At 43.1% G+C, this 25,869-nt stretch overlaps 1 protein-coding gene across 1 annotated transcript in view; it reads left to right on the top strand.

The window, feature by feature from the left end:
• Positions 1 to 25,869, top strand: part of GAP43 (growth associated protein 43) — a 58,559-nt gene that overhangs the window by 15,481 nt on the left and 17,209 nt on the right. Inside the window, exon 2 of the mRNA XM_051779699.1 lies at positions 14,134 to 14,761. Coding sequence (XP_051635659.1) covers positions 14,134 to 14,761 — 628 coding nt within the window. The remainder of the gene's footprint in view (positions 1 to 14,133; positions 14,762 to 25,869) is intronic.

Below are 25,869 nucleotides of genomic sequence, written 5' to 3'. Positions count from 1 at the left end.
AAGTTCTTCTGCTGTCTGGTGCAGCAGACAACAGAGTATGCTGAGTACCTCTGAGAAGTACCGTACAGGGCGATTCTGCTGTTTGGAAATCCATTTCCAAAAACTGAGCAGCACAGAAATGCCTGGAGAAGCTAATCGGAATTGGAGATAGACATACTTTTTAAAAAACACAAGTTTCAAGTACTTTGGTGTAAACAGGAGGTCAGTTTGCTGCCAGTGGCAGTGAAATAGTGCTCAGTTACACAGAGCACAGGAAAGAGCTGAACAGGATTTCTGCCATTACTTTGCTCCACTTTTATCAACACCCTGTGCCTCTGCCCTGCAGCACCCCTGCTATTCCAGCTCTGATGTTCCCGGGTAGCCATGGAGTTGCTGAAAACTAGGCAAGGGTATAACTGATCTTTTGAGCAAAGTAATTCTCTGTTCAGGAGCTTTTTTGTACATATTAAATGATTAAATCTTTAGGGGCCTATTCCCTGATGCAGCAGTTGTGCACTCATTAAATTGCCAGATAAGACGTATTTTCTATTAATTTTTTTTTTTTGCTAAGAAAAAAGTTTCATCTTCTACTGATAATCCTGCCTCACCTAAATCAAGGATGGCCAACTTGGGGCTTTTAAGCCAGAGGCAGATAGATACTCAGTGACTGAAATATGGCTCCCACAATGGAATCACAGAATCATTTACACTGCAAAAGACCACCAAGATCATCAAGACCAACCTTTGACCAACCACCACCTTGTCAACTAAACCACAGCACTAAGTGCCATGTCCAGTCATTTCTTGAACACCTCCATGGATGGTGACTCCACCACCTCTCTGGATAGGCTGTTCCCATGCATGACAACCCCTTCTGTGAAGAAATTCCTCCCCATCTCAAACCTGAACCTTCCCTGGTGCAGCTTGAGGCTATGGAGATACATTGTATTGCTTCCCAGCACACTGCTGATGTTAGGACTGCTTTTTTATCAGTATCTCCATGTGGGAAGAAACTCTCAGGGGCTTCTGAGGCCAACAGCTTCCTCCAAGCTCTGAGACTCAGCTGGACACCTGGTCTCACCCCACCCCACACTGGATGGGCACCCCGGGTTTGCTGTTTTCTGCCTGGGAGTTGTTTGTTGAAAAATCCCTCATCTCACCTGAGGTACTAAGTAGGGATTTGACATCTCCTGGACATTGGAAGTTGTTTTATTTGTTTTCTTTTTTCTTTTTTTTTTTTCTTTTGTAAGATGCATATGAAGCCAAGAGGTTTGAGCTCCTGTGATTTAGTTAATTACATTTTAGAAAGTGAAATCTGGTAAAAGTTGAATTATCCCACATTACTAAGAGTGAAAATAGATTTAGGCCTCAGCTGCAACATGAGCTTATATGTGTGTGATAAAGACTATGGAGAAACTCTGTTAGAAGAAAGTTATTAAGAATGCTAAATCAAGTATAAAGAGAATTATCCAACACTGGGAATGTAGTTGCCCATGCAACTTCAGTTTTGTCTCCTCCTGTGAATGCATTTCAGTACACTTCTAATAACAGTAATACATCTTATTTTTCTTTTCAGGGATTCCTACTCACATTCAGGTCACAGAATACACAGTGCTCACTTAATGAGCAGTTATTCAATATTTTGTTTTCTCATAATAAGTCAGCATGTGACCCCACAACTCTACTTAATAGTATTGAAACTCTGCTCTGGAATCAGAAATACTAATTTTCTCTTGGGCTGTCTTGTGATTCTGAGCACATTCCTAATATTACTTAGTAAATCTTTGCAACACCCATATGAGACAACTGAGTATTTTCACTCTGTTTTTGCAGATGGACAGCTGAGGCACAAAGAGTTTGGTCAGCAGGGATCCCTAGTTTTATGTCCTGAATTTCAGAAACAGAGGACCTGACTTTTATAAGTGGGTTGTTGTTCTTTTTCAATTGCACATATCTGAAGACATCTCCCATTGCTGTCAGCTGCAGCTCTGAGTGCTCAGCACTGCTCCAAATCAGATTCAAGGTGTCTGAAGTCAGATACTCAGAGATGCAGAACTTGTCACTAGGAATCAACCCACCAAAAGTACGGGCAGAATAACAGAGGAATTCAGCAGCAAAGGTGGGGCAGTGCTGTAGGGCAACCAACAGATGGCTAACCCTGAGGTCCTCTGTTCTCTTTTGCCAAGTCTCTGCCTCCTGCATTTTAACTTTCCAACTTCCAACTGCAAAAACTAGGACCAAGATTTTAGTGTAATCTCTTTATACCCCTGAGTTTCCTAAGCTTCAAATATCCAGATTTCCTACTAATGCTTTAAGTCTTCTGTAAGCTACTTTGTTTTACTTTGCAATCTTGCAACAGATATTTACGAGCCTTGTTCCAAACAGTGGCAGGGTGGTATTAGGAAATTTACAGAACTGTCCTAAGAAGTAAGATTTATATAGGCAGTAGCCTAGCAGGATTTTCAGAGAGCCTTGGTGCCTAATTCGCACTGGTTTCAACAGGATTAAGGCAAGTAGGCATTTGTCAAGATCCCACCATTCATTCCTTAAAACCTAGCCCTTCAATTCTTCTTTCAATCAACTTTATATAGAACCACTAGAGCTAAAGCATAGGAATGTACACTAAAATGTTAATAATTCATAGTAAAGTTCTGTGAGAGTACAATCTGTAAAGCAGGCATCTTGGGGGAATGTGTTATATTTTCTTCAGGCTTCAAAATAATTGCTTCTGCAACCAAAGCAATATACATGTGGAAACTTTTTTCTCTGCTTTGCACTGGGATCAAAATTTTAGTTACCTGAAAGCCTCAATAGGTGCAATTCTACATGGGTATTCCCAGATAATACTATGGATCATGCAGATGTCAAAACCTTAGTGTCCTCTTTGAGGGAGTACAGAAAGTGTTTGTACATTCGTAACTCAGTCTTCCTGGAAGGGATAAAATGACTCTTGTTGAATTTAATCTGTTTGAAAATATTCTCTATCTAGGGTTCATTTCTGATTTAATTTCGGTAGGGTTTAGTGAATTCATTATGCAAACTCACTTCAGGCAGTGAATTTCTCGCAAATTACTCACTTACTCCACTATGTTTATAAATATATGTGTGTGTGAATGTTTGTGACATGCAGTTTGTGACAGTTGTACAATATGATTTCCTCTCTCTGACTGAGAAGGAAGCAAAAGAAAGAATTAGTAAAAAAATAAAAAGAAATAAACCATCACACTCCTGAGAAAATTTCAAATAGATAATCATTCACTATGATGGAATTTGCATGATTTGTGTCTATTTTCATGACTGAGGAACCAGTTCATCTGAGAAGTAGAGTGTAATTAATTACATAATGTGGCCACATAAGGTAGACATTTTGCACACCATAATCTTTGTGTCGTTTGGGCAAACCTACGATTTACTTGACTCCAATGATGTGTCTTATGAAGGACTTAGTATTTTTAATGTTACTGGCTTAATAAATTGGACTGGCAAGAGCCAGCCTTGTCCTGACGCTTCCTGAAGAAGCAGGAATTATGTCTTCTTACCAAGAAATGGCGCTATATTTTTTGTGGTGCTAGAAGAAAGCAAGCTGGCTCCTGTAGTATCTGAATTGTTTTTCCTCCATAAACCCATGTGCTCCCTGTGCCCTTTCTTATGTTCAGCACACTCCTGTTGTCTTGTCTCCCGTTGCTTGTTCTGTCGCTTTCTCTCCCGCACCACAAGGGAGATCTCTCCCAAAGATGGAGAAATAGTAATGGTTGTCAACATTATAAATCCTTATGCATTTGGTTCTTCTTACAGCAGGCACCTCTTCCTTCATCCTGAAGCTCACCATTAGGACAATGGAAATTCTTGGAGAACCTCTGGAGAGTGTTTGACATTCTTCCACTTCATCTTACCTCTCCTAGCTGCTCCAACTTCTTGAGATCCTCAGAAAACTCCTAAATATGCTGAATAGCATTTAGGGGAGGCTGCAGGAAATGGAGCAATCAGACTCAGGGCAGTGTTTAAAAATCTGTGTGGATTGCTAACTATCTATAGGACACTTGGCCATTCATAAGTTTCTCTAAGCTTTTTTTTTTTCCTTTTCTTTTTTTTTTTTTCCTCCCCTGAGCACTTAGCTATTTGCAGCTCCACCTATTTTCATGGCTGCAGCTTTTCCTACTGCCTTTGGGAGTCTGATCCACACATTGATTTATTTTTAGCTGTATTGCTAATTACTATTTTAGTAAGTACAGTGTTTCATTACATTATTCATTAAAGCTGGAGAGACATTTTAGTAATTTCTCAGTAGAACAAATGTAAATTCAGTAACCAAAGTAAGATCTCTGAGTAGGGCTTAAGAGGACTAGGAAGAGTGATCTGACAAAGAGGGATGGTATGACAGGTGAGAGCTATTGATATATGAAGGAGTGTTACTAAAAAAGCAGAAACAAGCTGATCTTGGCACAGATAGGATGCAGGGAGCTGGCCAAAACTCTAGGAGGAATTCTTTGGTTTATCAAAGGAATAAACTGCCAGAGAAACCCAGAGAATCATCTTTGGGGGAAATGTCCAAAGACTGGTAAAAAACACTCTTGCACTGTGGGTTAAAGATGAACAAAAGCAACCCTGCTGCACTGTACAGGGTGGGCCTAGAGGACCCTGGAGATTTCCAGTTATTCCTCTTCAGTGTGTGACAAAGCTGCACAATGTGAATTCCTCTTACTAACAGAAGAGAAAACACTGCCCATTTTCTGGTGTTAGATAATCTGTGAAAACTTCCCAGTACTTTCTGTCTGGCTTTGCATAGGATCCTGAGGGAAGAAGATTCCTCTTCCAGAAACTCATAAGTCCTTCTCAAGATGAAAACTCTATTTTCGTATCACACCTGCAGCAAATCAGAAAAAAAAGTGGAGGGAGCTCTGCACACCTTGCCTGCCCAGCCTTGTCCTTATCAGGGGATCCTTTTTCCCTTGACTTCTCTGCCAGGGGGCTGCTGAGTAAATCCCCCACAGGTAGGTCTCCAGGGGTGCCTGGATGTACAGTACAGTCCTGCTACAGATGCACTAGACACAGAGTCATCTAAACTGTGTGCCTGGGGAAAACACATCACAATGTGCAGTGCTTTGAGGATAATGACATGCTTCCTGATTGAGGAATGGAAAAAAGACAGAAAACTTTAGGACCAAGATGTTTAAAGCTTATTGAAGCCTTTTTTTAATAACAACTTTAAGATGGAAATCCCAAGGAGTGAAAAAATTGAAAGAAAAAACCAGCTGTCCTGCAGCAGGAAGATTAGGAGAAGATCCGGGTGACTATTTAAATGTGGCTGTGATATACTAGCCCTTTTAAGTGGCGGATCCAAACACTTGTGGCAGTTTTTCCCTAACACAGCTATTCAACATGTTCCCTTTGGCTGGGGGTCTTTATAGAACTAACTTAACAGGGTCCACAAAGAGCCTTTTGCAGCATGCACTGCAGTCTTGCCTCTCCCCTCTCTCTCTTTTTCCGTAGGGTTGAATACAGTAAAGGAGCAAAGTAGGAAACAAAATGGCTCAAAGCCACATGTGCATTTCCCATAGCTCAGTGCCAGTCTCTAGAATAAGTGATTAAGCCCTGGGGCTACTGGGTCTGTGTCCAGCTGCCTGTGGCCCCAAAGGATCTTTCCAATCAAAACCATGCCTGTATTCTGGTGACAACACTACCTGAAATATGGGAGAGGGGTATGGCACAACATCATGCCTTTGACACTGTGCCACTCAGGAGTCACAGCTGCAATCACAGGCCTGATTCATCAGTTTTTACAGACTGTGGAAAGCACTGAGGTTACAGAAACTGGGCAAGTTCTCAGGCGCTCAAGCCCAGGTTCTTGGGTAAAAGAAACTGTCATACAGGTCCCCTCTGGAGACCTTTCAGGTTCCAGCAGACATATAACCTGTCTTTGAGGATGTTCTCATCCTGCACTGACAGGAGGAAATAGATAAGAATACAGCTTAAGTATTGCACAATGCTTTAGTTAGCTACACAGCATGCAATTGAGGCTCTTTCAATGCTATAAATACAAATTCAATTAGGTTCATAGTCCTTCTGGAACTTAACAATGTATCCTCTTGCAAGTTGTGTGGAGCATCAGACCACAGAGGTTTTGTAAAATACATCTCTAGTAAAATGTCATTGAAATCAATGAAATTACGCTCCATTTTCATTATCTGACATTGCATTTGGCATTGGACTTCCAATAAGATCTCAGTACAACTGTTTGTTAACATCCATATCTCACTCGCTGCTTGTGGGGAATTCATGACGTGCTGTCATTAGTCTATCAGCCACCTTGTAGAAGGTCTGTGGAGCAAACATCAGCACCGATGGTACCACTGAAGTAAAGGTGGGTGGAGAGAATATCCAGGACAAGACAGAGGAAAAAGTACATTTGGATGCATGAGGGCAGTCTCTGGGTCAGCTAAGCCCAGATGGGGATGAAGATCTGCAACACAAATCAATAAACTGAGTTTCTATGTAGATCAGAACCAGCACTCAACACCCTAATTCTCTGCCTCCAGCAGCAAGGCTGACTCCCTGTCCTAGTGAAGCTGGGCCTGATGGTAGCAGGGTCAGGAAATCCCATGGAGCAATAAGCAGAGCCAGTAGAGCCAATCCTGGCTGGTAAGGAGAGGCCATACATACCACTGAGACCTGTTGAATCCATCAGAACCAGAAGCTGAGAAGAAGCCAGCTGTCCCAGTGAGGAGATAAGAGTCTATACCAATAGGTAGAAGCCTGTGCTATGGATTCCTGCTCTTTGCAGAAACAAGATCCTGGTACACACAGAGTTCAGCTGCAGTGGGGATGTGGGATTGGTCTATCTGGAACAAAAGCTGAACAGGTTATGAGAGAGGATATCTTAGGTGGAGCTGTTTTAGAGCCAGTTTATCAAATTCCATAAACCCACAATATTGTTTACCTGGGTTTTGCTGGGGGCAGCTCTGATAATTTGAAAGATTGTGTGGTGCTACTTGGGGAATGGGGGAGCTGTTGGCTAAAGGTGGTTGTATGGGTTTAGGCTCTCTTTCAGGAGGTTAGAAAAACAAAAGACAAAGGTCTTACCAGGAGGTTAACAGAACAGTAAGAAAGGCAGTACTTACTTTACTGGCCTTGCCAGATCCCAGTCAAGAATCCTGGTTGCTACCTTCTTCAGTTCACCTTGTAATTTCAGATGGGATATACATCCCAGTCCCTCCTCAAGTTTAACTGCTATATGTCACATAGGGCATGCCCTGTGTTCCCATGGAGGAGGGAATGGGGTTGGAGCAGGATGCAAGCTGCTGCTTCTTGTGCAAGTGATTCTGGAGACCCTGCATAAGCCTGGACTCCGGGGAGTCTCAGCAGCTGTCTGGCCTAGATCTCAGGGAAGAAAGTCAGCAGTAAATTAGCCTCTGTCCCTTTCCTGCAGATAGATCGAAAGCAAATGTGTCCAACTCTCATGAGAGCAAACACTCTGAGCCACCAGAGGTTAATAACAATTCCCTGAAAATTTTTGTGGAGTCCAAAGCTAAGCAAGCAAGGCAAAAAAAAAAAAAAAAAAAAAGAGAGAGAATGAGAGAGAAAAGGTGGGGAGGGAGAAAGATTGATAATTCTGGGTTTAATTACCTGCTCATGGTCAGCAGACCATGAGATTCAGAGTCTGAATGTACTACTTCAATATAATCCACATAGCAGCAACCTTCCTTTTCCAAACTGACCCAGACCAACCACATAGTTCGAGCTTAAATAAAATTTCTCTTCAGTCCAGTGACATCCAAGGTTGCATTTCTGTCTAAGCATATCTGCATCCGAAATCACATATTTGAATAGAGTCTTCTAATCAAGGCATAGTTCAAAGGAAATTTTTCACCTGTTCCTTTTGCTTAATTCCTTCAATGCAAACTATATTGGGAGTAGATTTATGCTGTTAGCTTGGATACCTTCCTACTTCCTTTCTAGGCTTTGATCCCTTTATCTGAATGCCTGCTGTCTGGCTCCTTCTGGAGTGACACACGTATTTCCCTCCAAAACGGAGACTGGCACAACTGACAGTACAGTTTGCACCAGGATCCAAGCTCAAGTAAGAGCACAGATGTTGATTGTGCCAAACACCCAAGATCTTCAACACAGTCCACAAAGACCTTGTGCTCTCAGTGCCCTCATACCCCAGAATATGCACACACCCTGTAGCAGCGTCAAGGTAGTAGATGACACCACGGTGAACCACCAGCTTGACAGAAACAGAGTGACAAACAGAATGGAGAGTCGCAAAGTGGGTGAGGGGAGTATAATGAATTTATTGAGAAGGCGCACTGGAAATATCTAAATAGGTGTAGCTTAGATTATCTTCTCTTCTCAAGTCTCTGTACATGAGCAAATAACATCCATCCATCCATCTGCCTGACCATCATTATCTTATCCCATAAAATATAGGGGAAATTTCCAATACGTGAGAGGATCTTGCAGAGAAAAGGGTGGAAACTCCACTGTTGGAGGATTTGAAACTGGAGAGCTGAAATCCTGCTAGTTATACCCTGGGGAACAATCCTGCATAGGACTTCAGAGGGATGAATTAACCTTTTCTTTCTCAAGGGTGTTTTAACCACCATCACTATAGTCATCCTGGGAAAAAAAGGAACTCTGTTTGTTTCCTCACCTTGCAGACAGGTTGTGCTGACAGGTGCCATCCTCTAGCCAGGTGTCTTCACACCATTTAACTGGGTTAAAAAAAGCTGTTCTGTGTGTTAAATTGCTTCCTCACTTCACAAGGCGTGAAAACCTTTTCTCTCTCTCACGTGTCCATGCTTCACTCCTTCTGGGGAGACAGCTGGTCTTTTTTATGCTCCTTAAATGCTGTCTCTGAGACAAATCAGGTCATGTAGAGCCAGGCCCACAAAAGACACTGAGGTGACTCAATCCTGTCAAATCAATGGGAGTCAGGCGCCTAAACTTCTTTGTAAGTCTGGGCCCAAGTGACTTTGAATAACATCAGTGTGAACATACATTGTGTTCTAGTCAGGAATAGAGCGTGGGCTGAGATGCACCTTAACCCCACAAATAGCACAGGTGATTAGTCGATTCAATGCTAGTTCACCTAAGTAACTGAAGGAAAGATTTCCACACGTACCTTAGCGTAGGTGTCGTGAGAAAGGAATGACTTTGGGCCCCTATATCTTTGCATATGGAGAACACAGCTTGTTTGTTTGTTTGTTTTCTTAATAGTTGGATATCATATTTCCCTTGGGTTGTGAAGCGAATTACTGATAACTGTCAGTGGTCCAATGGATGTCCAACCTCTGGCCAGTATTGATGCTTTCTCTGGTAAAAGATATGTAAGTCCTACATCTGGACTTGTAGCACACAGGTTTCAGAACACTGGGAGATAGCAATGTGTATCGAAGGGCTCTGGGATTCAGTGTCACGTTCAAGAGGAGTTCCTAACTAATGACAGAAAAGAGCAGGATACCAGGGTGCTGGCTGATGGTATAGCAGCCTGATCCTAGGATGAACATTAAGGAAGTTGATACATGCTGTGCATTGGAGGGCAGAGAAACACCAGGTAAAGGAGAGCTATAGAGAGGGGCAGAGGAGGCCATATAATATTCAAGGACCTTTTAATGGAACAGCAAATTCTTTTTTGGTCTCTCCCTCCCAGCATTCAAAATATAAAACTATATGTTCATTTTTCCAAGGCCAGGCAATGAGGTACACCATGAGAGACAAGTGGAAAAATGTCAATCAAGGACCAAAGCACTCAGTCCCCTCCTTTCTTTGCCTACATGTGGCTGCAAACCACATGGAACATCTGGAAAACACCTAGTTTCTCCATTTCTCCTTTCCTGAAATACCAGCATGTGAGACATTTAAAAGGATCTGGACATTATAGTAACACTTTCTTAATTGTTTGCCATAATCTGACCCCCCTGTAAGCTGTGAGTTTGGAGACAAAAGGTGAAAAGGTGGCCAGAGATTACAAATCTTCTTGTGGTCATGGCTCCAGGAAATTTCTACATTTCTGGTACCTAAAAACTAACCTCTGCCCTACCTGTGTCTTAAACATTAATTTCTTATCTCCCACTCTCTCAGCTATGTGATAGCAAGGAAAATCTCACTTACAGGAACAGTCTGCCTGGGAAGGGATGTCCTAGAAACCTGGAGGTGTGGCAGACAAGCAGATGGAGATGGTGAGAGGATCATCCCTCTAGGACTAGAAAAATGCTGTGGGCTGTGTAGATTGAGACATAAAAGCCTAACAGTGTGTTTCATAAAAGCAAAGCTTTGCACAGTGTCTTCAGTGGGTATGTGAAGATGGTCCAAATAAAAAAATGGACATTTGACCATGTGTGTCTTTTTATATATCCATTTAGCTCTGTATCCACTAACCTCAGTGATTTCCAGTCCTTCTGCCATTATAGGATCTATGATTTATTTCACATTAAGTGAAACAGAGGACATTTGTTTTGTGTAAAATGGCAATACATTGCGTGTACTCTTACAATATCATGAATATGTCAATATTAAGTATTAGTATGAGTTTACTTTACATATAAGTGTGTAAATGAAGGGGGGATGTGATGGAATACTAATATGTGAAACCTATCCTTGCCAGACCTGGTTCCTATCTGGGAACTCTAGATTCCATACAAACACTAGTAATAATAGTCACTTTATTCTAGCCCCAGTTCTACAACCGAGATGTCATATACGCATGGATGATAGACAAGACAGACAGATACCTTATTTTCCACTGACATGCTTTTGAATTCATCCTTGCAGGGCTGACTCACCCTTTTAGCCTTCCAAGGAAGACAAATTGCTTTCCAGGAGCTTCGCTGTATACAGGTTATTTTTGAGCGCTTCCTTAATTAAGGTTTATCTGCTGTGCACGTAATCCACAGATAAAAAGCCCTTGGTTTTTCTTTTGTGCGAGCAGAAGTTTTCCCCCGAACGACCTGTTTCTCACCCAACCCATTGTTATACAACATGACACACATACTGAATGGATACCCTGTCCTACCCCAGAAGTAGCTGCAGGCCAGTAGCCTGAAAAAAAGTCATTTTTCATGACTGGGATGCTTTCCTGTGGAAGGACTGAATAGAAATGGGATTCCTGAGGACCCAGTTGGCACAAATGATTAGCACATTTCTTTCATCCGTGATCTTGAACTCCACCTCTGCCCTAGTCTCATGTTTCTTATTTTTGTGTCTGAAATTATGCTGAAAGCACCCTGTTGGAAATACATTTTTCAGTTGCAAAACTTGGGATCTGGCAAGGGCTCAAACAGATGTCATCTCAACTGGAATAAGAGGACAATGATGTAATTGGAATAGCAGAGGAGCCTTTTAACTCTGTTGTGCTTTAGGTGCAGGTGAGAAGTTTTAGTCTGACCTCTCTTGGCAGAAGTGCTCCCCCTTTGCCTGCCAGGTCAAGGGCTGGCTGGCAGGTCACAGCTCTCTTGTGAGCACTGCTCCCTTGCTGCCCCCCTGGCCTCCTGCTAGCAGTGGGAAGGAGATAAGCCTTCACAGGGCTACATAGCCCAGGTAACAGGATAACTCCTCTGAAGTCATAGAGTCGGACATGCAGCAGACCAGAATTCCCAATAGCTGTCCTTGGTTGGTGCAAGAGGTATGTGGGACCTTAAAGCAACAAGGCCAGTGGCAAGAGAGATCTCCCTTCAAGTGGTGAGAGACATCTCCCTTCAGTCAATGATTTTCATCTTTGTCTAGGGATTAACAATTTTGTCATATTCTCTCATGGTTTTGCAGGAATTAGGCACGAAGACTGGAACTTCAGGGTCTTGTAGTTATATCTAAATTGTCTTTCCAGCCTCCCAATATTGTGTGCTGCTTGAGACTAGCCACAGTCCTTAGGGAGAGACAGTCAAAGCTAGCACATCTAAGTGTTATACAGTGCTATAAAGGAGTACCTACTCTATCTTCACGTTGCTGTGGCTACGGTGTAGTGCCAGGATACTCAAGATCTCCTTAAACTAGCTAGTTCAGGTATTAGGTTAGGTTGCCACAGCAACACAGGACTTACTGCAATCTGCAAACTTGTCTAAGGAACAAGATGGATGAGCCTTTGTGAGCTCTGCAGTTGGATAGTTTAAAGGTACTTCCAATTTGTTTCCAACCCCCTTGTGCTGAAGTAGTCTGAAAAGTTTACCCCATATGCTGAATAACACAGTGTCGAGTTAGCTATGCAAGAAAAAATATGAATACATGAGTGGTTACAGCATGCTAGGGTCTGCATCGTCTTTGCACATAACCTTCACCTACTCTCTGACAAGCTGAGACAAACATGAAAGATGACTTTCCATAGAGTGTCACTGAATGCACTTTGGGAAGGGTAGACATAATGCTCAGATGGGCCCCTGTGGTTGGTGCAACAACCATTTTGCCCCTGGGCATGGTCAGGAGCACGAGAACTCCTTGTGCAGAATGCGGCATATTGATCTGTTACCTATTCATTCACAGGCTTACACCCACTGCAGAAGCACCTGGTCTCACTCTCAGACTTCCTGCTGTGTACAGACCCTCTGCATCTGTGGGGCAGCTCTTTTCCTTGATGATTTGAGACTGCTCACTCCCTGGCCACCCTACCCACTCCAGGAATGATGGGCACCAGTGGGGTGGGGGATCCTGTGCTCACTGGGGACCCAGGGGAGGTAGTGAGTACCACATCTGGCATGCCAGTGGACAGCTGTTTGGTTCACTGGCACAGCTTTGCTCACACGTGTGTGCCTGACCCTACCTTGTGCTGTGGAAATGACCTTTTCCATTCTGTTTCCCAGGGGTTGTTGCCAGTGTGGCCAGTCCTCTCTCCCGCTCTCCACAGACATGAAGTTTGCAGTGGTGTATGTGAATGTTGCAGTGGCTTCTTCTCCCTTCTTCCTGCCTCACATTTATTTAATGTGCTTATAGGCCGTCCTCTCTCTCTGCTCTTCTGCTCCGGAGCCTTTCCCCAGATGGCACATCTTAGTTGCAGTGGCCAAGGCAGTGGTTCCCTCTTCCCATCCAGAGTAAACCTTCTATCTCTCTCAGCCAGCTTGTTTTCTTTGTTTTCTTACTTGAGCCAGTGTTGGAAAACAGGTGCAGACAGCAAACAGGCCAGTGGCTCTGCTTCCAAGTAGGTCTTTTGAATGCTTCCCAATGGGAATATTAATAGAACAGTGTCCTTTTATCAATATGCAGCTGAGATGTTACTTGCCCAAGGGCTGCTAAATTATTGGGGTGAAGAATGGTATGTCCTGTAGATTCAGTGGAGGTTTATAAGCTGAGCATTATCTCTCTGCAGCAGACCAGCATAAGGCACAGGCTCTGTTTTGGTCCCATTTAAAACTCTAATGCATGATTTAAGTCTAAAAAACATGGGGGATGCCTGTTCTTTGTTACAAGGCTGAATTTCACCCAATAGTCATAGAAATAATAATAGTCTGCTGAAATTGGAAAGACTGATATTAATCTGCCTATTAATCCTTCAGTGAAACCATGAGCGGAGAGCAAAGGCAAAGTGCTTGGAGTGCTTGCAGGCAGGGTGTTTATGAGGAGTATATCCTGTGAATATCTGTGTGTGTCTGACAGCACATAACTGCAGTGGGGAGGGCAGCAATACTGTTCTCTGTTGGCAATCCTGAGCCAAAAAGCTATAAAAGACAAAGCACTTGGTGTCATTAGAGTCACACACCTGTGAAACAAGGTGTCATTAAAAAGAAACACAGAAGGCAAAGGTGGATTTGGAAGGACTGTGAAAATCCCCCTTGGGAGAGTGTTCTGAAAATGATTAGGGGAAGAAATTGGTGTATTTCAAAATGGATGGGAAAACAAATCATGGGAATAGAGACAACCCATCTGGTGCAAGCATTGCCACACAGCCAAGATGCTCTCAGCATTGCTGACGGAGATGATGAGGTGCTTTAAATTCCTTTTACAAACCTCTGGCTGGAGGTTTGGCTGGAGACCTAAGTCTGTCCAGCCTTAGCATGAAATCAGAGCCACCTGGCTCCAAACCCATACTAAATGGAAAGGCTCCTTTGAAACTTGTCACAGGTTAGCAGGAGGGGAAGGTGGGACATTCCCAATAAAATCAGTGATACATCTGGAGAAATCTTATCTCCCTTTTTCTCCTCTGCCCTCCTCCCTTGTTCTTCTTCAAAGGTTGAAAAAAATGAGGACGGAGACCAAAAGATCGAGCAAGATGGCATCAAACCAGAAGATAAAGCTCATAAGGCAGCCACCAAAATCCAGGCCAGCTTCCGCGGACACATAACAAGGAAAAAGCTCAAGGGGGAGAAGAAGGGAGATGCCCCAGCATCTGAGACTGATGCTGCCGACAAGAAGGAGGAAGGCCCTGCTGGTGGAGCAGCCGAGAACAAAGAAAGCGAGGCTCCCACTGCCACAGAAGCAGCCGCCGCTGACAGTGCCCAGCTGGAGGAGGGCAGCAAAGACAGCAGCGCGCCAGCAGAGGAGAAAAAAGGGGATGGAGCCGCTGACACGGCCTCAGAGCAGCCAGCCCCACAGGCTGCCACTCCTGCTGCATCCTCAGAGGAAAAGCCCACTGCTGCCACTGCCCCCGAAAGGGAAAGTGCCACTAAAGCTTCCACTGATAACTCGCCGTCCTCGAAGGCTGACGAAGCCCAAGACAAAGAGGAGCCTAAACAAGCCGACGTGCCTGCTGCTGACACCACTGCCACCACCACCCCTGCTGCAGAGGATGCTACTGCCAAGGCAACAGCGCAACCCCAAATGGAGACAGTGGAGAGCAGCCAAACCGAAGAGAAGACAGGTGAGTGAATGCCTCGTTGGGGAATGGGCCTCTTCAGAAATGGATACCTCCCTTGGTCTGCTGGGGATGCAAAGTTGGCCAGCAAGAGCTGGTGCAGGGATTAGGCTGAGAGTTAACAAGGGAATTCCCTTGCTGGGTTTTAGGGGTGGTGGGAGATTAATTTTCTTGCTTAACACCCTCTTCCTTGCTTCCTGTCAGCTTTTAGAAATATTGCACCGCCTGTCAAAGTTCCTGTTCCTTTAGATAGAGGTGCCATCCAGGCCTTTTTTTCATGGTGGCAGGAGAGTGTCAGCCAGCTGGGAGACTTGGAGGAACTGGAGAGAGCTCCCCAAGCTCTGCATATGCTAAAAATAGTGATGAGCTCAGACGGCTCCAGTGGGGCAGCAAAACAACCCGAGCTGATACCAGCTCACTGGAGGCTTCTAACTTGAGCTGAAAATCTCACAAGACCACATCTCTCTCATACTGCAGGAGGCCATTTAGCCTTGCTGGTGGAATGGTCAAGAAGGAGTCAAAAGAGTCTTTCTTCCATCTGCTTGTGAATGGGTGATATTCTTAATAGAACCACCTTCTAGTCATTAACATCATTTTATCAGCAGTGCTTATGGTTTCATCCACATCAATCCCTCGAGCCTCTCTGCTCAGAGAGGCCCATGACAGCCATGCTTGCATGAAGCTTTTAGATGTGTCAGCCGGTTCAGACTCATATAGTAAGAGAATCAGGTGAGGAAAGGGAAGTAAAGGCCCTGACAGCTCAGTGAGTGAGGACAGAAGAGAGGGTTGAATGCCAAGAGTCACTCTAGGAGGTGTTTTCAACTCTTTCCCCTTAGAAGGGGTGAAAAGTTTCAAGAGGCAAAAGTGGGCATTTTTGACAGAGGTATATTGTTTACAAACCATAAAGAAGAGTTTGTTTTGAATTGTAATACTGAGTTGGGCAGAAACTGAATCAAAGAACTGAGAATATTTTTCTTTCTTGTTCTTTGCTTTCCTTATTTTGTCAAAGAAAAATAACATAAACAACAAAAAAAATGGTTAGATTGGGTAGACACCGCATGAAAATCAGTTAAGAGGCACTGCCAAGCAAAACTGACCTCCACATCAATGAAACACTCAGTTGTACAGGGAATTCTGCATTCATTAGCTTTTTGGGGGAAAATGTAGCATAGCATCTTGATATTCATAAACATTCTGATGTAAATTTTAGAACGCCTCAGCATCCAGTCTTGTACTTATTGATGTTTCTCCATAATTTCATTTGGTCCACTACTTCTCCTCCACACATTAGAACTCCCACTCTCTAATTAGACTTTCAAGCTTCATAGCTAACCCAGGGCTTCCGACTACTGTATTCCTGCTCAACAAAGTGGAGACATAGGAAAGAACAGATATCCAAAAGGACAGATTAAGTACTGGGAGAGGAACTCATGCAGAACATTTATGATTTAAGGTATGGGCAAGGGGAGCAGCCTTCAAGAATGTGAGTCTAAACTGATTATACACAACTACAAAGAGTTGTTGGTTTTACCTCTGCTCATTTATAAGTTCCTAGAAATAAGCCTTGAAATGCATTGTCCCTGTTGGCTTTTTGGTCTCCAGGTCTCCAGCTCTTTGTTCTTACTTTGTGTGATTAGTTGAGTGGAAACATAAATGTCATGTCATTTGTGAAATATAATTTGGAATGCTGCATGCTGTACTTGTGTTGGTTTTATACTTGCCAAAGGTATAAACATCAATGGCAAAAACCAGAACAGAGTGAATCAGTGTTTTGGGGTCCTCTGTACAGAGGATAATGAATGTTAATTACCTTTTATTTAAGGCTTAGGGTTGCCTTATTCCTAAACAGGAATGATTCTACTTTGAGTTAACATTCCATTTTTACTCAAATTAATCTGCTCTAACGGATAGAAGTTGGAAAATTATAGTAACAGGCTACTTCATTTGCTTAATTTTACCTGTTTTGAGTTGCCACTCATCAAAGAATGGTTTATTTCTATGCAGTGTTCTGAATAATTTACAGATATCTTCCCCATGCTCTTGTTGGCTTTAACATCATTTGAAGTGGTCAACCATTCATGGCCACATTATTTGAAGTGGCCATTTAAATGTATGATTTAATATGCATTTGCACATGATACTATTACTTATGTAAATATCTATCCAGCAGAATAAGTTGGAAAATCTACAATCAAATATATATTTAAAAATGAGTTTTCAGTGGTTGAGTGTTAAAGACCAGTATCTGCATCTATTTATACTTATTCAGTATGCATGCAGTAATACTCAAGCTTAGCAATGTTTGCAGAAAGCAAACAGGAAAGGTATGTGGCCAGAGTCAAGCTGATAGCCTCTTTAAAATGTTAATGAATATAGATTTTTTTCCTGAATTCCTATTCCAGTATGATATCAACCTTCCAGTCACAAACCCGAACAGCTGGCTAAGTGTCCCCAGAGTCATTCAGGAAAGAAATGCAAAAAGATTAGATAGTCTTCTTGTCCATCTCCCTGAGGATGCAGGGCTGTGCTCTGCAATACACTCTACAGCACAGTGTTCACAATAGTAAGAAGCTGCTACTTCCTTAAAGAATATTCCTCTAAAGAGCATCATCACATTACAAAAGTACCACAGACAGGAAATATTTCCTTACAGAAAGCCTGTGTTTTCTTTTTTACTATCTTCATCCTGTTACTCTCTCTCATCTCTTTAAACCTCTCTGTTTCTCTCTTGGTACTTACTCTTTCCATAGACTTAAAGACATTTGCCGTGTCTTGACCTTTCTCCCAGACATCCCCCAGCAAATGCAGCACTGGTAGTTGCTGGCATGGCTGTGATGGTCATTCATGAAAGAGGGAGGGCTACCAAACTTCTGCCACTCCAGCACTCCTGCAGCCTGAGGACAGATCCTCTTTCAGCTTCATCAGTCCCCTTGGCTTTCAAAGGTCATCTCTTATCATTTCTGTGATCGAAGACTGGCACAGTAGTATGCAGTGTCAGGCTGCCAAAAATAAATCAAATTGGCTCCTAGCCAATGTCATCAGTTGGCTGGTTGCCACGGCATGTTTGGCTGCTACTACCGTGAGGTGTGCCGACCATGCTACTTCTGTGCAGCGACGTTCACCTGCCTTGAATTTTACTACAGTGGCTGTATTGTGTTATCTGTGAATACCTTCCCCCTTGCTCATGTGCAAGCATGAGCAAAAGGCAAGGGCATTTAATTTATATCCAGAAGAAATTTTGCCTTTGCCTAAGGGCTGGATGAAAAAAAAAGAGGAAGCAGGGAGAGGTATAACTAGCCTGATAAAGACAAGCACAGTTTTAAATGCTTAATATTTAATGTTTCTGAAATGGGGGAGAGATGGAGTGGTTCCTTGTACCAGCGAGTAGTTCCCTTGACAGGGTTCATCTCTCCTTGTTATTCAGTTCCACGTACTCTATCTGTTGGTAATGGCTTAGGAAATGGCTTGAAGCAACTGTCCTGTATCCAGTATTAGTTGGTCTGGAACCACAGGCATTTCCAGTTGTATGGTAGGGCAGTTTCTAAGCAATCCTCAATGTACCAAAAAGTATATGGAAAAAACAGATGAATTCCAAACTGGGTAAGGCATGAAAAGAGTGAGTGGGCTTTGTTCAGTGGCAATGAAGGATTGATGCAAGAAGGACAATCTCTTAAACCTCTTCACAGTTTTTGTTGGATGAATAGCATGGCAAAACGTTGTCTTCTCATCTGAGCTTCCTTGTCTTAAGTTTATAGGTTTTCTTGTTATGATCCAACCTTTGCCTCTTTGTGTTGGTATTATGCTTAGAGAGGCTTGCTTATATCTCTCAATCTACTCAACAGGATAAAATTCAAATGTGGTAGGGAGGAATTTATACATTGCATATGGATGAGGAAGTGAGACTTATTTTAATCGTTTCATTGGCTTAAATCCAGAGAGTCTCCATCAAAGTTACCAGAAAGAGTCTATGTTAGTGCAGCTTTGAAGTGAGATCAGCATCCAGCATAGCAGACTGTGGGAGAAGATGGGCTACTATGTACTTTACAGGGAGGAGAGGAGGTGAATGTCACACAATGTTCAATTCTCTTTGTACTTTCACAAGTTTTCGAGTTTCACCTCCAAATTTGGCTGGCTCTTACATCAAAAGCACTCTCATTTTGTCAGGTAAGAATACAACAAAGCCCAGGAACGTGAAAGAGTAAATTGTGCCTAAGGAAATAAAAGGATCTTCTTTTGTTGGGAAATGAAGAAGAATGCTTTTTCCTGGTTGATGAAATAGCTTTACAGTGGAGAAGCTTCACAGCTGAAATGAAAATCAGCCAGGTGACAATTGCTTTGCATATAAGAGGACCAGCAGTTCCCCCCGGGGTCCTGTATCCTGCAAGCAAGGAGCATTGGGAGGCACAATCTTCACTTCATTTCCTCAGAGGAAACAAGTCCCTATGGATCCTTTTTCATGGTTTAGAATTGAATCAGTTCTTTGTTTTCAGTTCAGTCACCATATTGATGAAAGGACAATACTTGCTGCACTTAGGGAGCACTGGCTGCATAAAGACACTGTCTATTGTCTTGTAGCAGCTAGAAGGTACAGCCTAAGCAAGAGGATTGCAGTTGTATGACTTGAAATTTCAGTCTTGGCCCATGGGTAGCTGGCATGAGGCAGAACAACCTCTCTGACATTCCTGTTTCATGGAAGCTTATCTCTGCTGCTGCACCTGGCAGCCAAGGAAAGCAATGCAAATACAGTAGTCTTCCCATGACTGCCCCAGAGGGAACAAATCTAAGCAAGGATGCCAGCATTTTCTTGTCTGCAGTACTACTCCAGGAACAAAGTAGGAATATAAATACAATTTAGATTACTTGACACATGCTGGAGTATGAAGTGTATGTCTAGTCCTCAGTTGCTCTGAAATTTTTAATCTTTGCATTGTGTCTACATGGGTATAAACATTGTGTAGGTATTTCACAATCAGGTTTGCATTGGTGCAAATAGCCATGTGAGGGGCAGGGGCAGAAAAATGGACTGTCACAATTTTCCTACACTCAGCATGCTACAGGTGCAGGATTTCCTCCTCTGTTGCAGTGAAATACTGCCTCTTGTCCCATGTGTGCCTCAGGTCTGCTGCTTCCTAATGAGATGCAACTTGCCCCATATAGGTGGGAACTGTAGTAGTGGGCTAGTGGTGAAGCAGTACTTGACCTCTTTTAATAAAATCTTAGGCAACACTAAGCATATTTACTGATTAAAAGGTGTGGGCTGACTCTGGATAAGGCCTCTTGAGGAAAGAAGGTTAACCACTCTTTTGTACCAAAGAGGTAACAGTTCTTTTAGAGCCTCAGTAAGAAACGCATGGACACTCAGGGCTGGTTTACTGGGTTATTTTGAGAAGGGTGCAAATTACAGAAAGGGTGACAGCAGTCTTTCATCCCTTATGATGCTGGGAACTGCAGCTGTTGCAGTATCAGACAAGGCCCTCCTCATTGATCATGGCATGCTGCACAGAGTTCCTGTTCATGGAGAGGGTTGGCCAGCCTCACTATTTTTCGCATTTTTTATGGTATTCTTCCAACAGAACAAAGATATCAGCCTTGAGCCTATACAAATCTGAACTTTCTAGATGATATATCAGGGTTTGCACTCTTACACGTCTTCATAGGGAGGAGCTCCTATGAGCCATACATACAGATGATATTGTTTAGGGCAGTGCATACTAATGTCATGGTATGTGCTCATGTTATATGGTAGTCACTCATGCTAACATGTGGCTCTCTACAGCTGAGACCAATGGTTAAACTCCACCTAGATTTTGCTCAAAATCACTTTCTCATTACAAGGTTTTTCACGGAGGCTCACTGCATCTGCAGTCAGTTCATCTTCAGAAAATGCTCTGAAATCTCTACATGGGAGGAATGCTTTCTACCATAAATGACAACTAAAATTTCTCCTGAGAAAGGTTCAAATAGCAGACCAGCGAATAGTCTATACAGACAATGAAATTTAGGTGGTGACTGTTTGCTGTATCTACCAGAAGTGCTCTGCACTACTGCCAGTGTCATCTCTTTACACTAGGATCAAGTAGGCTGAACTTTTCAGATAGATATAAGCTTGCAGAGTATCAGCTGGGATTTACAGCTCCAAGGAGCAGAACTTTAAAGTAACAGTACTGACTGTAGTACAGATGGCTGCCAAGTGCAGAGGAAAAGGATTTGGAAAGTTCACCAGGTCGGCACAATCAGATTGGTTAAACATTCCTCAAGAGCTGTGTAATACGTGCATTAATACTGGATTATCAATGCCAGTGCAGTGATCACTTCCAATCTCCATGGAAATTCCATGAACTCTGTCAAGGTGAAGTTGTACTCACAAGGATCCTTGCAAATAACTGGTAGAGAAACATACAAGTTGCCAAGCCAGGTCAGACCTAACATCCATTTATTGTACTTCTCACAGTAGCTAGCAAGAAATACTGCTATGGGCAGATCTGGGGTAAACTGCCTCTCTACTACTAGGGCTCATCACTGTCCTCTACTGTCTAGGATTTGGTTTAACAGATAAAGCATGATGTGTTCTTCTCTCTTTTGATGCTAATATAACTGCAGCGTTATATCACGTATATATATATATATACATATATATAGAGAGTATCTGATTGACTAAGTGTCAGCAGCTTCCCCAAGTCCAACCAACTGTACAATGCCCATAAAGTTCTGTGATAAATTGGCCACCACTGCCTTAAATATCTTTCTGTACTTGTGCCACGTCACAGAAAGAGCAAAAGCTTCTGATAGCCCTACTTTATGTAATTGATTATTGTATATAGCATCATATAATATGCATTTATGCACAGAGGGCATGGTACCATATCTCTTGCCATTCATCTCTTTCATGGAGAAAACAAAAGCAGTGCTTTCAATTGCTTTTTTATATGAAATTACTCCCATGCTTTTTAGGATCTTTGTTGCTTTTCTCTGCACTCCCTTTAAATCTGTGAATCTCCTTTATGAGATGGAGTGACAGATACTGTTCACACTAGTCCAGAAAAGGCTGTACTTCTATACACTTATTTCCAGGAAAGCAATATTTCTTTCTTTTTCCTTGTCATCCCATTTGTTATGCACAGCAACATCTTTGCCTTTTGAAGACAGCTACCCAGTGAGCACTGATGACTGCAGTGACTTGGGAGTTCTCCTCTTTGTAAAGACACTGCTGAAATATTTTATTCAGCCATATGATGATCTGTGAGACTGGGGAGTGGCCAAGAGAGCCAAGGAAAATGTAAGCAGTGGCAGAAGGTTTACAAGTCAAGCCACAGGCATCAGCTCTGTGGAATAGTTTCCACCTCAAGTTCTGGACCTCCAATAGACCTGTGAAAGACCATATTACAGCTGAATTTGAACAGGTCTCTAGACATAAGTTATTCTCAACAGTACACTCATGCTGCAAGCTTGACTTAAAGAAGGGCTTCCTTATTCCCTAGCTTTCCTATCTGTTTGTGTTAAATGTCTTTCAGGCAGAAAATAGAGGAGACACTTTAAAATAAGGTGTGTGGGAAACCCAAATGATGGAGAGTACTATTATCATGTGCTTAGCTGTTCTCTGAAGGAGAGTCCAGTCTGGTTTTGTGGGTTACCAGAGTTGCGGCTTTCTTCCTAGTTCTGTATTCCCTGCTAAAGGCTCCTTTTACATGTCCTTTAGCTCTAATGGCCTGTACCATGTAAAGAGCCTTAGCTGTATCATCACCAAATGTGAATGTGATCTGTGGAAATATTTCTTTTTTCTTTCTGTGTCCTTAGTTACATCAGTGTCAGCATGGGACACTGGAACAGAATGGAAGATCTCAGCTGAGGTCCTGGCAGTCAGGAGTCCCTGTTGGACACCTGCCCTTTGCAGGGCTGAGAGTAGTCAGGAAAAGAACTATGGAAAGCTGGACAGTGTCCAGAGATGTAAAGGAAAATGTTCTTCCCCTAATGACCGGAAAAGTGAGACTCAATGCTTCATGCAAATAAGTCTTAGATAAAGGTCATAAGGTCCCAATTATCCACTGTTCAAAGAACCACACACTTTCCAACTGTACCTTGAGGCAACAGCAAATGAGTCCTCTTTTCATTATGAAAAAAAGCAGAAGGTGGAAGACACTATTCAGCCTCTCCATCTTCCTTCAGCAAAACACTGTAATTGGGAATGCTATTAAAGATAACCGGATATTACCTGTAACCTACAGGGGTTAATGAAGAAGAAAATCTCTCTGACATTTGGACAATGCTAAAGTGGTGCCGTGCTACAGAACCATAGCTGACAATGCATTGCATGTACCGGGAAAGGGATAGGAGAGCAGCAGCAAGAGCTGTGACCTTTATGAAGAGGATTTCCCAGACTTTGACAAAGCTGTCTTAGCAGCTGTGAAGAAATATTTCAAGGACCTTGATAACCATTTGACTTGATAACCATTTGAAGAGATGGAATAAGGTAGAAGTAATTTAAAGTTGGGGTGATGGCAAGTACTTTTAAAAAGTACTTTTTAACTGGAGGCATGCGTTGATTTGGAAATGACAAAAACCTCTAAGAGGGAGGTGTGAATGAAAGCTTGTGTAGACTAGTTCCGTAACTAGGCCCATAACTAGGTCTATAACTCCATAATTTGTAGTTTTCAAATGATTATAGGACTCCATTCCCTTACTGATTGTGGGCTTAGAAATGAAAGTATGTGTATTCGAGCTTAGACATCCTGTGTTACCTACTCTACTTATGTAAGGCTAGGATTTCACCTGTGATTTCAGCATCGGTGTCGTAAGTAATTCAGGGTAATCTTCAGTCATCAGTGCTGAAACAAGGGATATGCCAAAGGAGACCAAGCTCTGGGATGGAGCCTGCCCCACTGCACTTCAGAAAGATGTGTGAGTTGAAGGAGTCTGTGGTCTTATTCTTAGATCTGCTCACAAATGGTCTCACATATGTTTCTTCCCCTGGAAGGGACTCAGTGCAATATTGTTATGTTGGTCTTCTGCTTTCCCTTGTTGTCAGAAGAGATGAAAATCCCCCACATCAGAGGGTTGCTGTGAGTTTACCTTCAGTAAGGCTGCTGTAATTTATAGGAGCAGCAATTCTGTCTGGCCCTTTGTCTGCATTCTCAGTCCGTTACTCAATTGGTACACCAGAGATCCAGATGGTGGAAGAAAGTAACTTCTTTATTGCCAAACACCGAGCAGGGAGTGTCACCTAGATCTTGCAACTCTGTGCCACACCTGCTCAATCCTGCATCTGTCCCATGGAAGAGCTCCTGTGTTTAGCATGGACATTCAGGGTGCTGCAGGTTTGCAAGAAGTGAGACTGGTGGGTGTTTGGAAGATGCCTCAGTAGTGCAAGCAGTTTCAGCGCATGCCTTTAAGCTTATCTTTGGGGTTGAAGGTGTGTTGCCACAAAGCCATCCCAACACTGCCGCCATGGCTTCGTTGGGAAGACTTACCAGTGTAGCCAAACATGGTGCCAGGCACAGGGACTGAACTTGACATGGCGCAACCTCTCCCAGACACACCGGAGGCTCACCAGGAAGGCAGGGGGAAGATATGCACAGCACTGCTGCTGAGCAGCAGACTTTGGTCTCGAGAGACACTAACCCAGCACTGTTCACTGCACTCAACAAAGAGACAGAAAGTGAAAAAGAAAACGTGTCTTTTTCCCTCAAGGTAGAAAACGTTCTTCATGGCTGAAGACAAATGACTGTTAGAAAGATGAAGTCACTGATTTTTACATCAGAGAAGGAGAAAATTCCAGACACTCCTAACTAATGTAGCATACAACTACTTCTTATCCTCATTTCCAGAAAAACATATACACATGGTTCTCCCAAACAGAGGAGTAAAGTCTTGTTGCAGTTCAAATCACAACCACACAGGGCTTCTGAGTCTGTTGGACTGGAATTTTTTTGTGAAACTCTTTTTTTCATTAAAGAACCCTTTAATTTTTCAAATGTAAACATAATATACCAGTACCAGGAATTATGGGATTTGTAGATTAAAGCAGTAAGAGCAACCTTTACGTGCTTTTAAAGTAGCTAGCATGTCAGGGTTGGGTACTCCCTCAATGGGACAGAAGACAACGTGGGGCCATGCCTTATGCTAGGAAGCTAAAATCCATTGAGCTGCTGGACAAAGTTTCCACTGATCCCTCCTGCTGGAGCTATTCCACTTTGTATAAATTATTTATTATTTGCTGGAGCCAGGACGTGGAGTTTGGTCTCCCCTATTCCAGATGAGTGCATTCACCACTAGTCTACAGAGTCCATGTTTTCCTCTGGCCCAATGAATATTTAATGACTTATGGAAGTGGAACAGCTCCATCAGGAGAGGAAGAGTAAGAGAGACATGTTCATTCATGTGGATATCTCACAACATTGCTCTGTGACCAGCAGGCAAGACCCAAGCCAAGGACCTTGGCAGCAAATAAAATCAGCTGGAGGACCAGGGGAGACAATATGAGCACAAAACACTGGGGTGCCACTTCCTACGTCTCAGTGCTGTTTCAGAGCAATTTCAGAGCAGCTCAGGCCTGGTGAGTTCATGTATCGTACAAGGCCCTCTTCTTGTGACTGCAATTGTCAAAATGATGGTGCCCAAGCCTAAAGTATGGGCTGTTCCACCTTGGCCAAAAACTTGGAAACTCTGCAAGTGGGACCTGTGGTAACTCACAGTCTCTGTGGACCTGTGCAGAGCTAAGCTTCATGGCAGGCTTTGGCTAAACAGTGAGATAGTGAAGGAGCAGCTGCTGCTTGGCCCTACAGCTGAGCCAGGGCTACCTTGGCTGGAAGTGTTAGCAAGGGACAGCCAAAGCAGTGCTGAAATGCCTTTCGATGAGGGAGAGAAGCTGTGTTTTTGTCGAGTAGCTCAGCAAAGGGCCGTCTTAGCCGCCTGGATACTTTTTCTGCCATAGAGGGCAGTACTGAGGAGCTTCAACTTTGCTGTTGACAATCCAGACACACCTGCTGCTCCGCAGAGGTGATGCAAGCTGGCCATGGCACAGCTGGCTCTGCTTGGGGCATTGGGCTGCCTCTCTGTGCCCCTAGGAGGTCTCTCCAGCATTTGCAGCTGTCCCACTGAATGCTCTCGTGTCAAGGCCG

Source organism: Manacus candei, unplaced genomic scaffold (genome assembly GCF_025592945.1).
Source record: "Manacus candei isolate 608988 ecotype Guabito, Panama unplaced genomic scaffold, ASM2559294v1 h1tg000014l, whole genome shotgun sequence".
Lineage (NCBI taxonomy): Eukaryota > Metazoa > Chordata > Aves > Passeriformes > Pipridae > Manacus > Manacus candei.
This window is presented reverse-complemented; position numbering and strand designations above follow the sequence as displayed.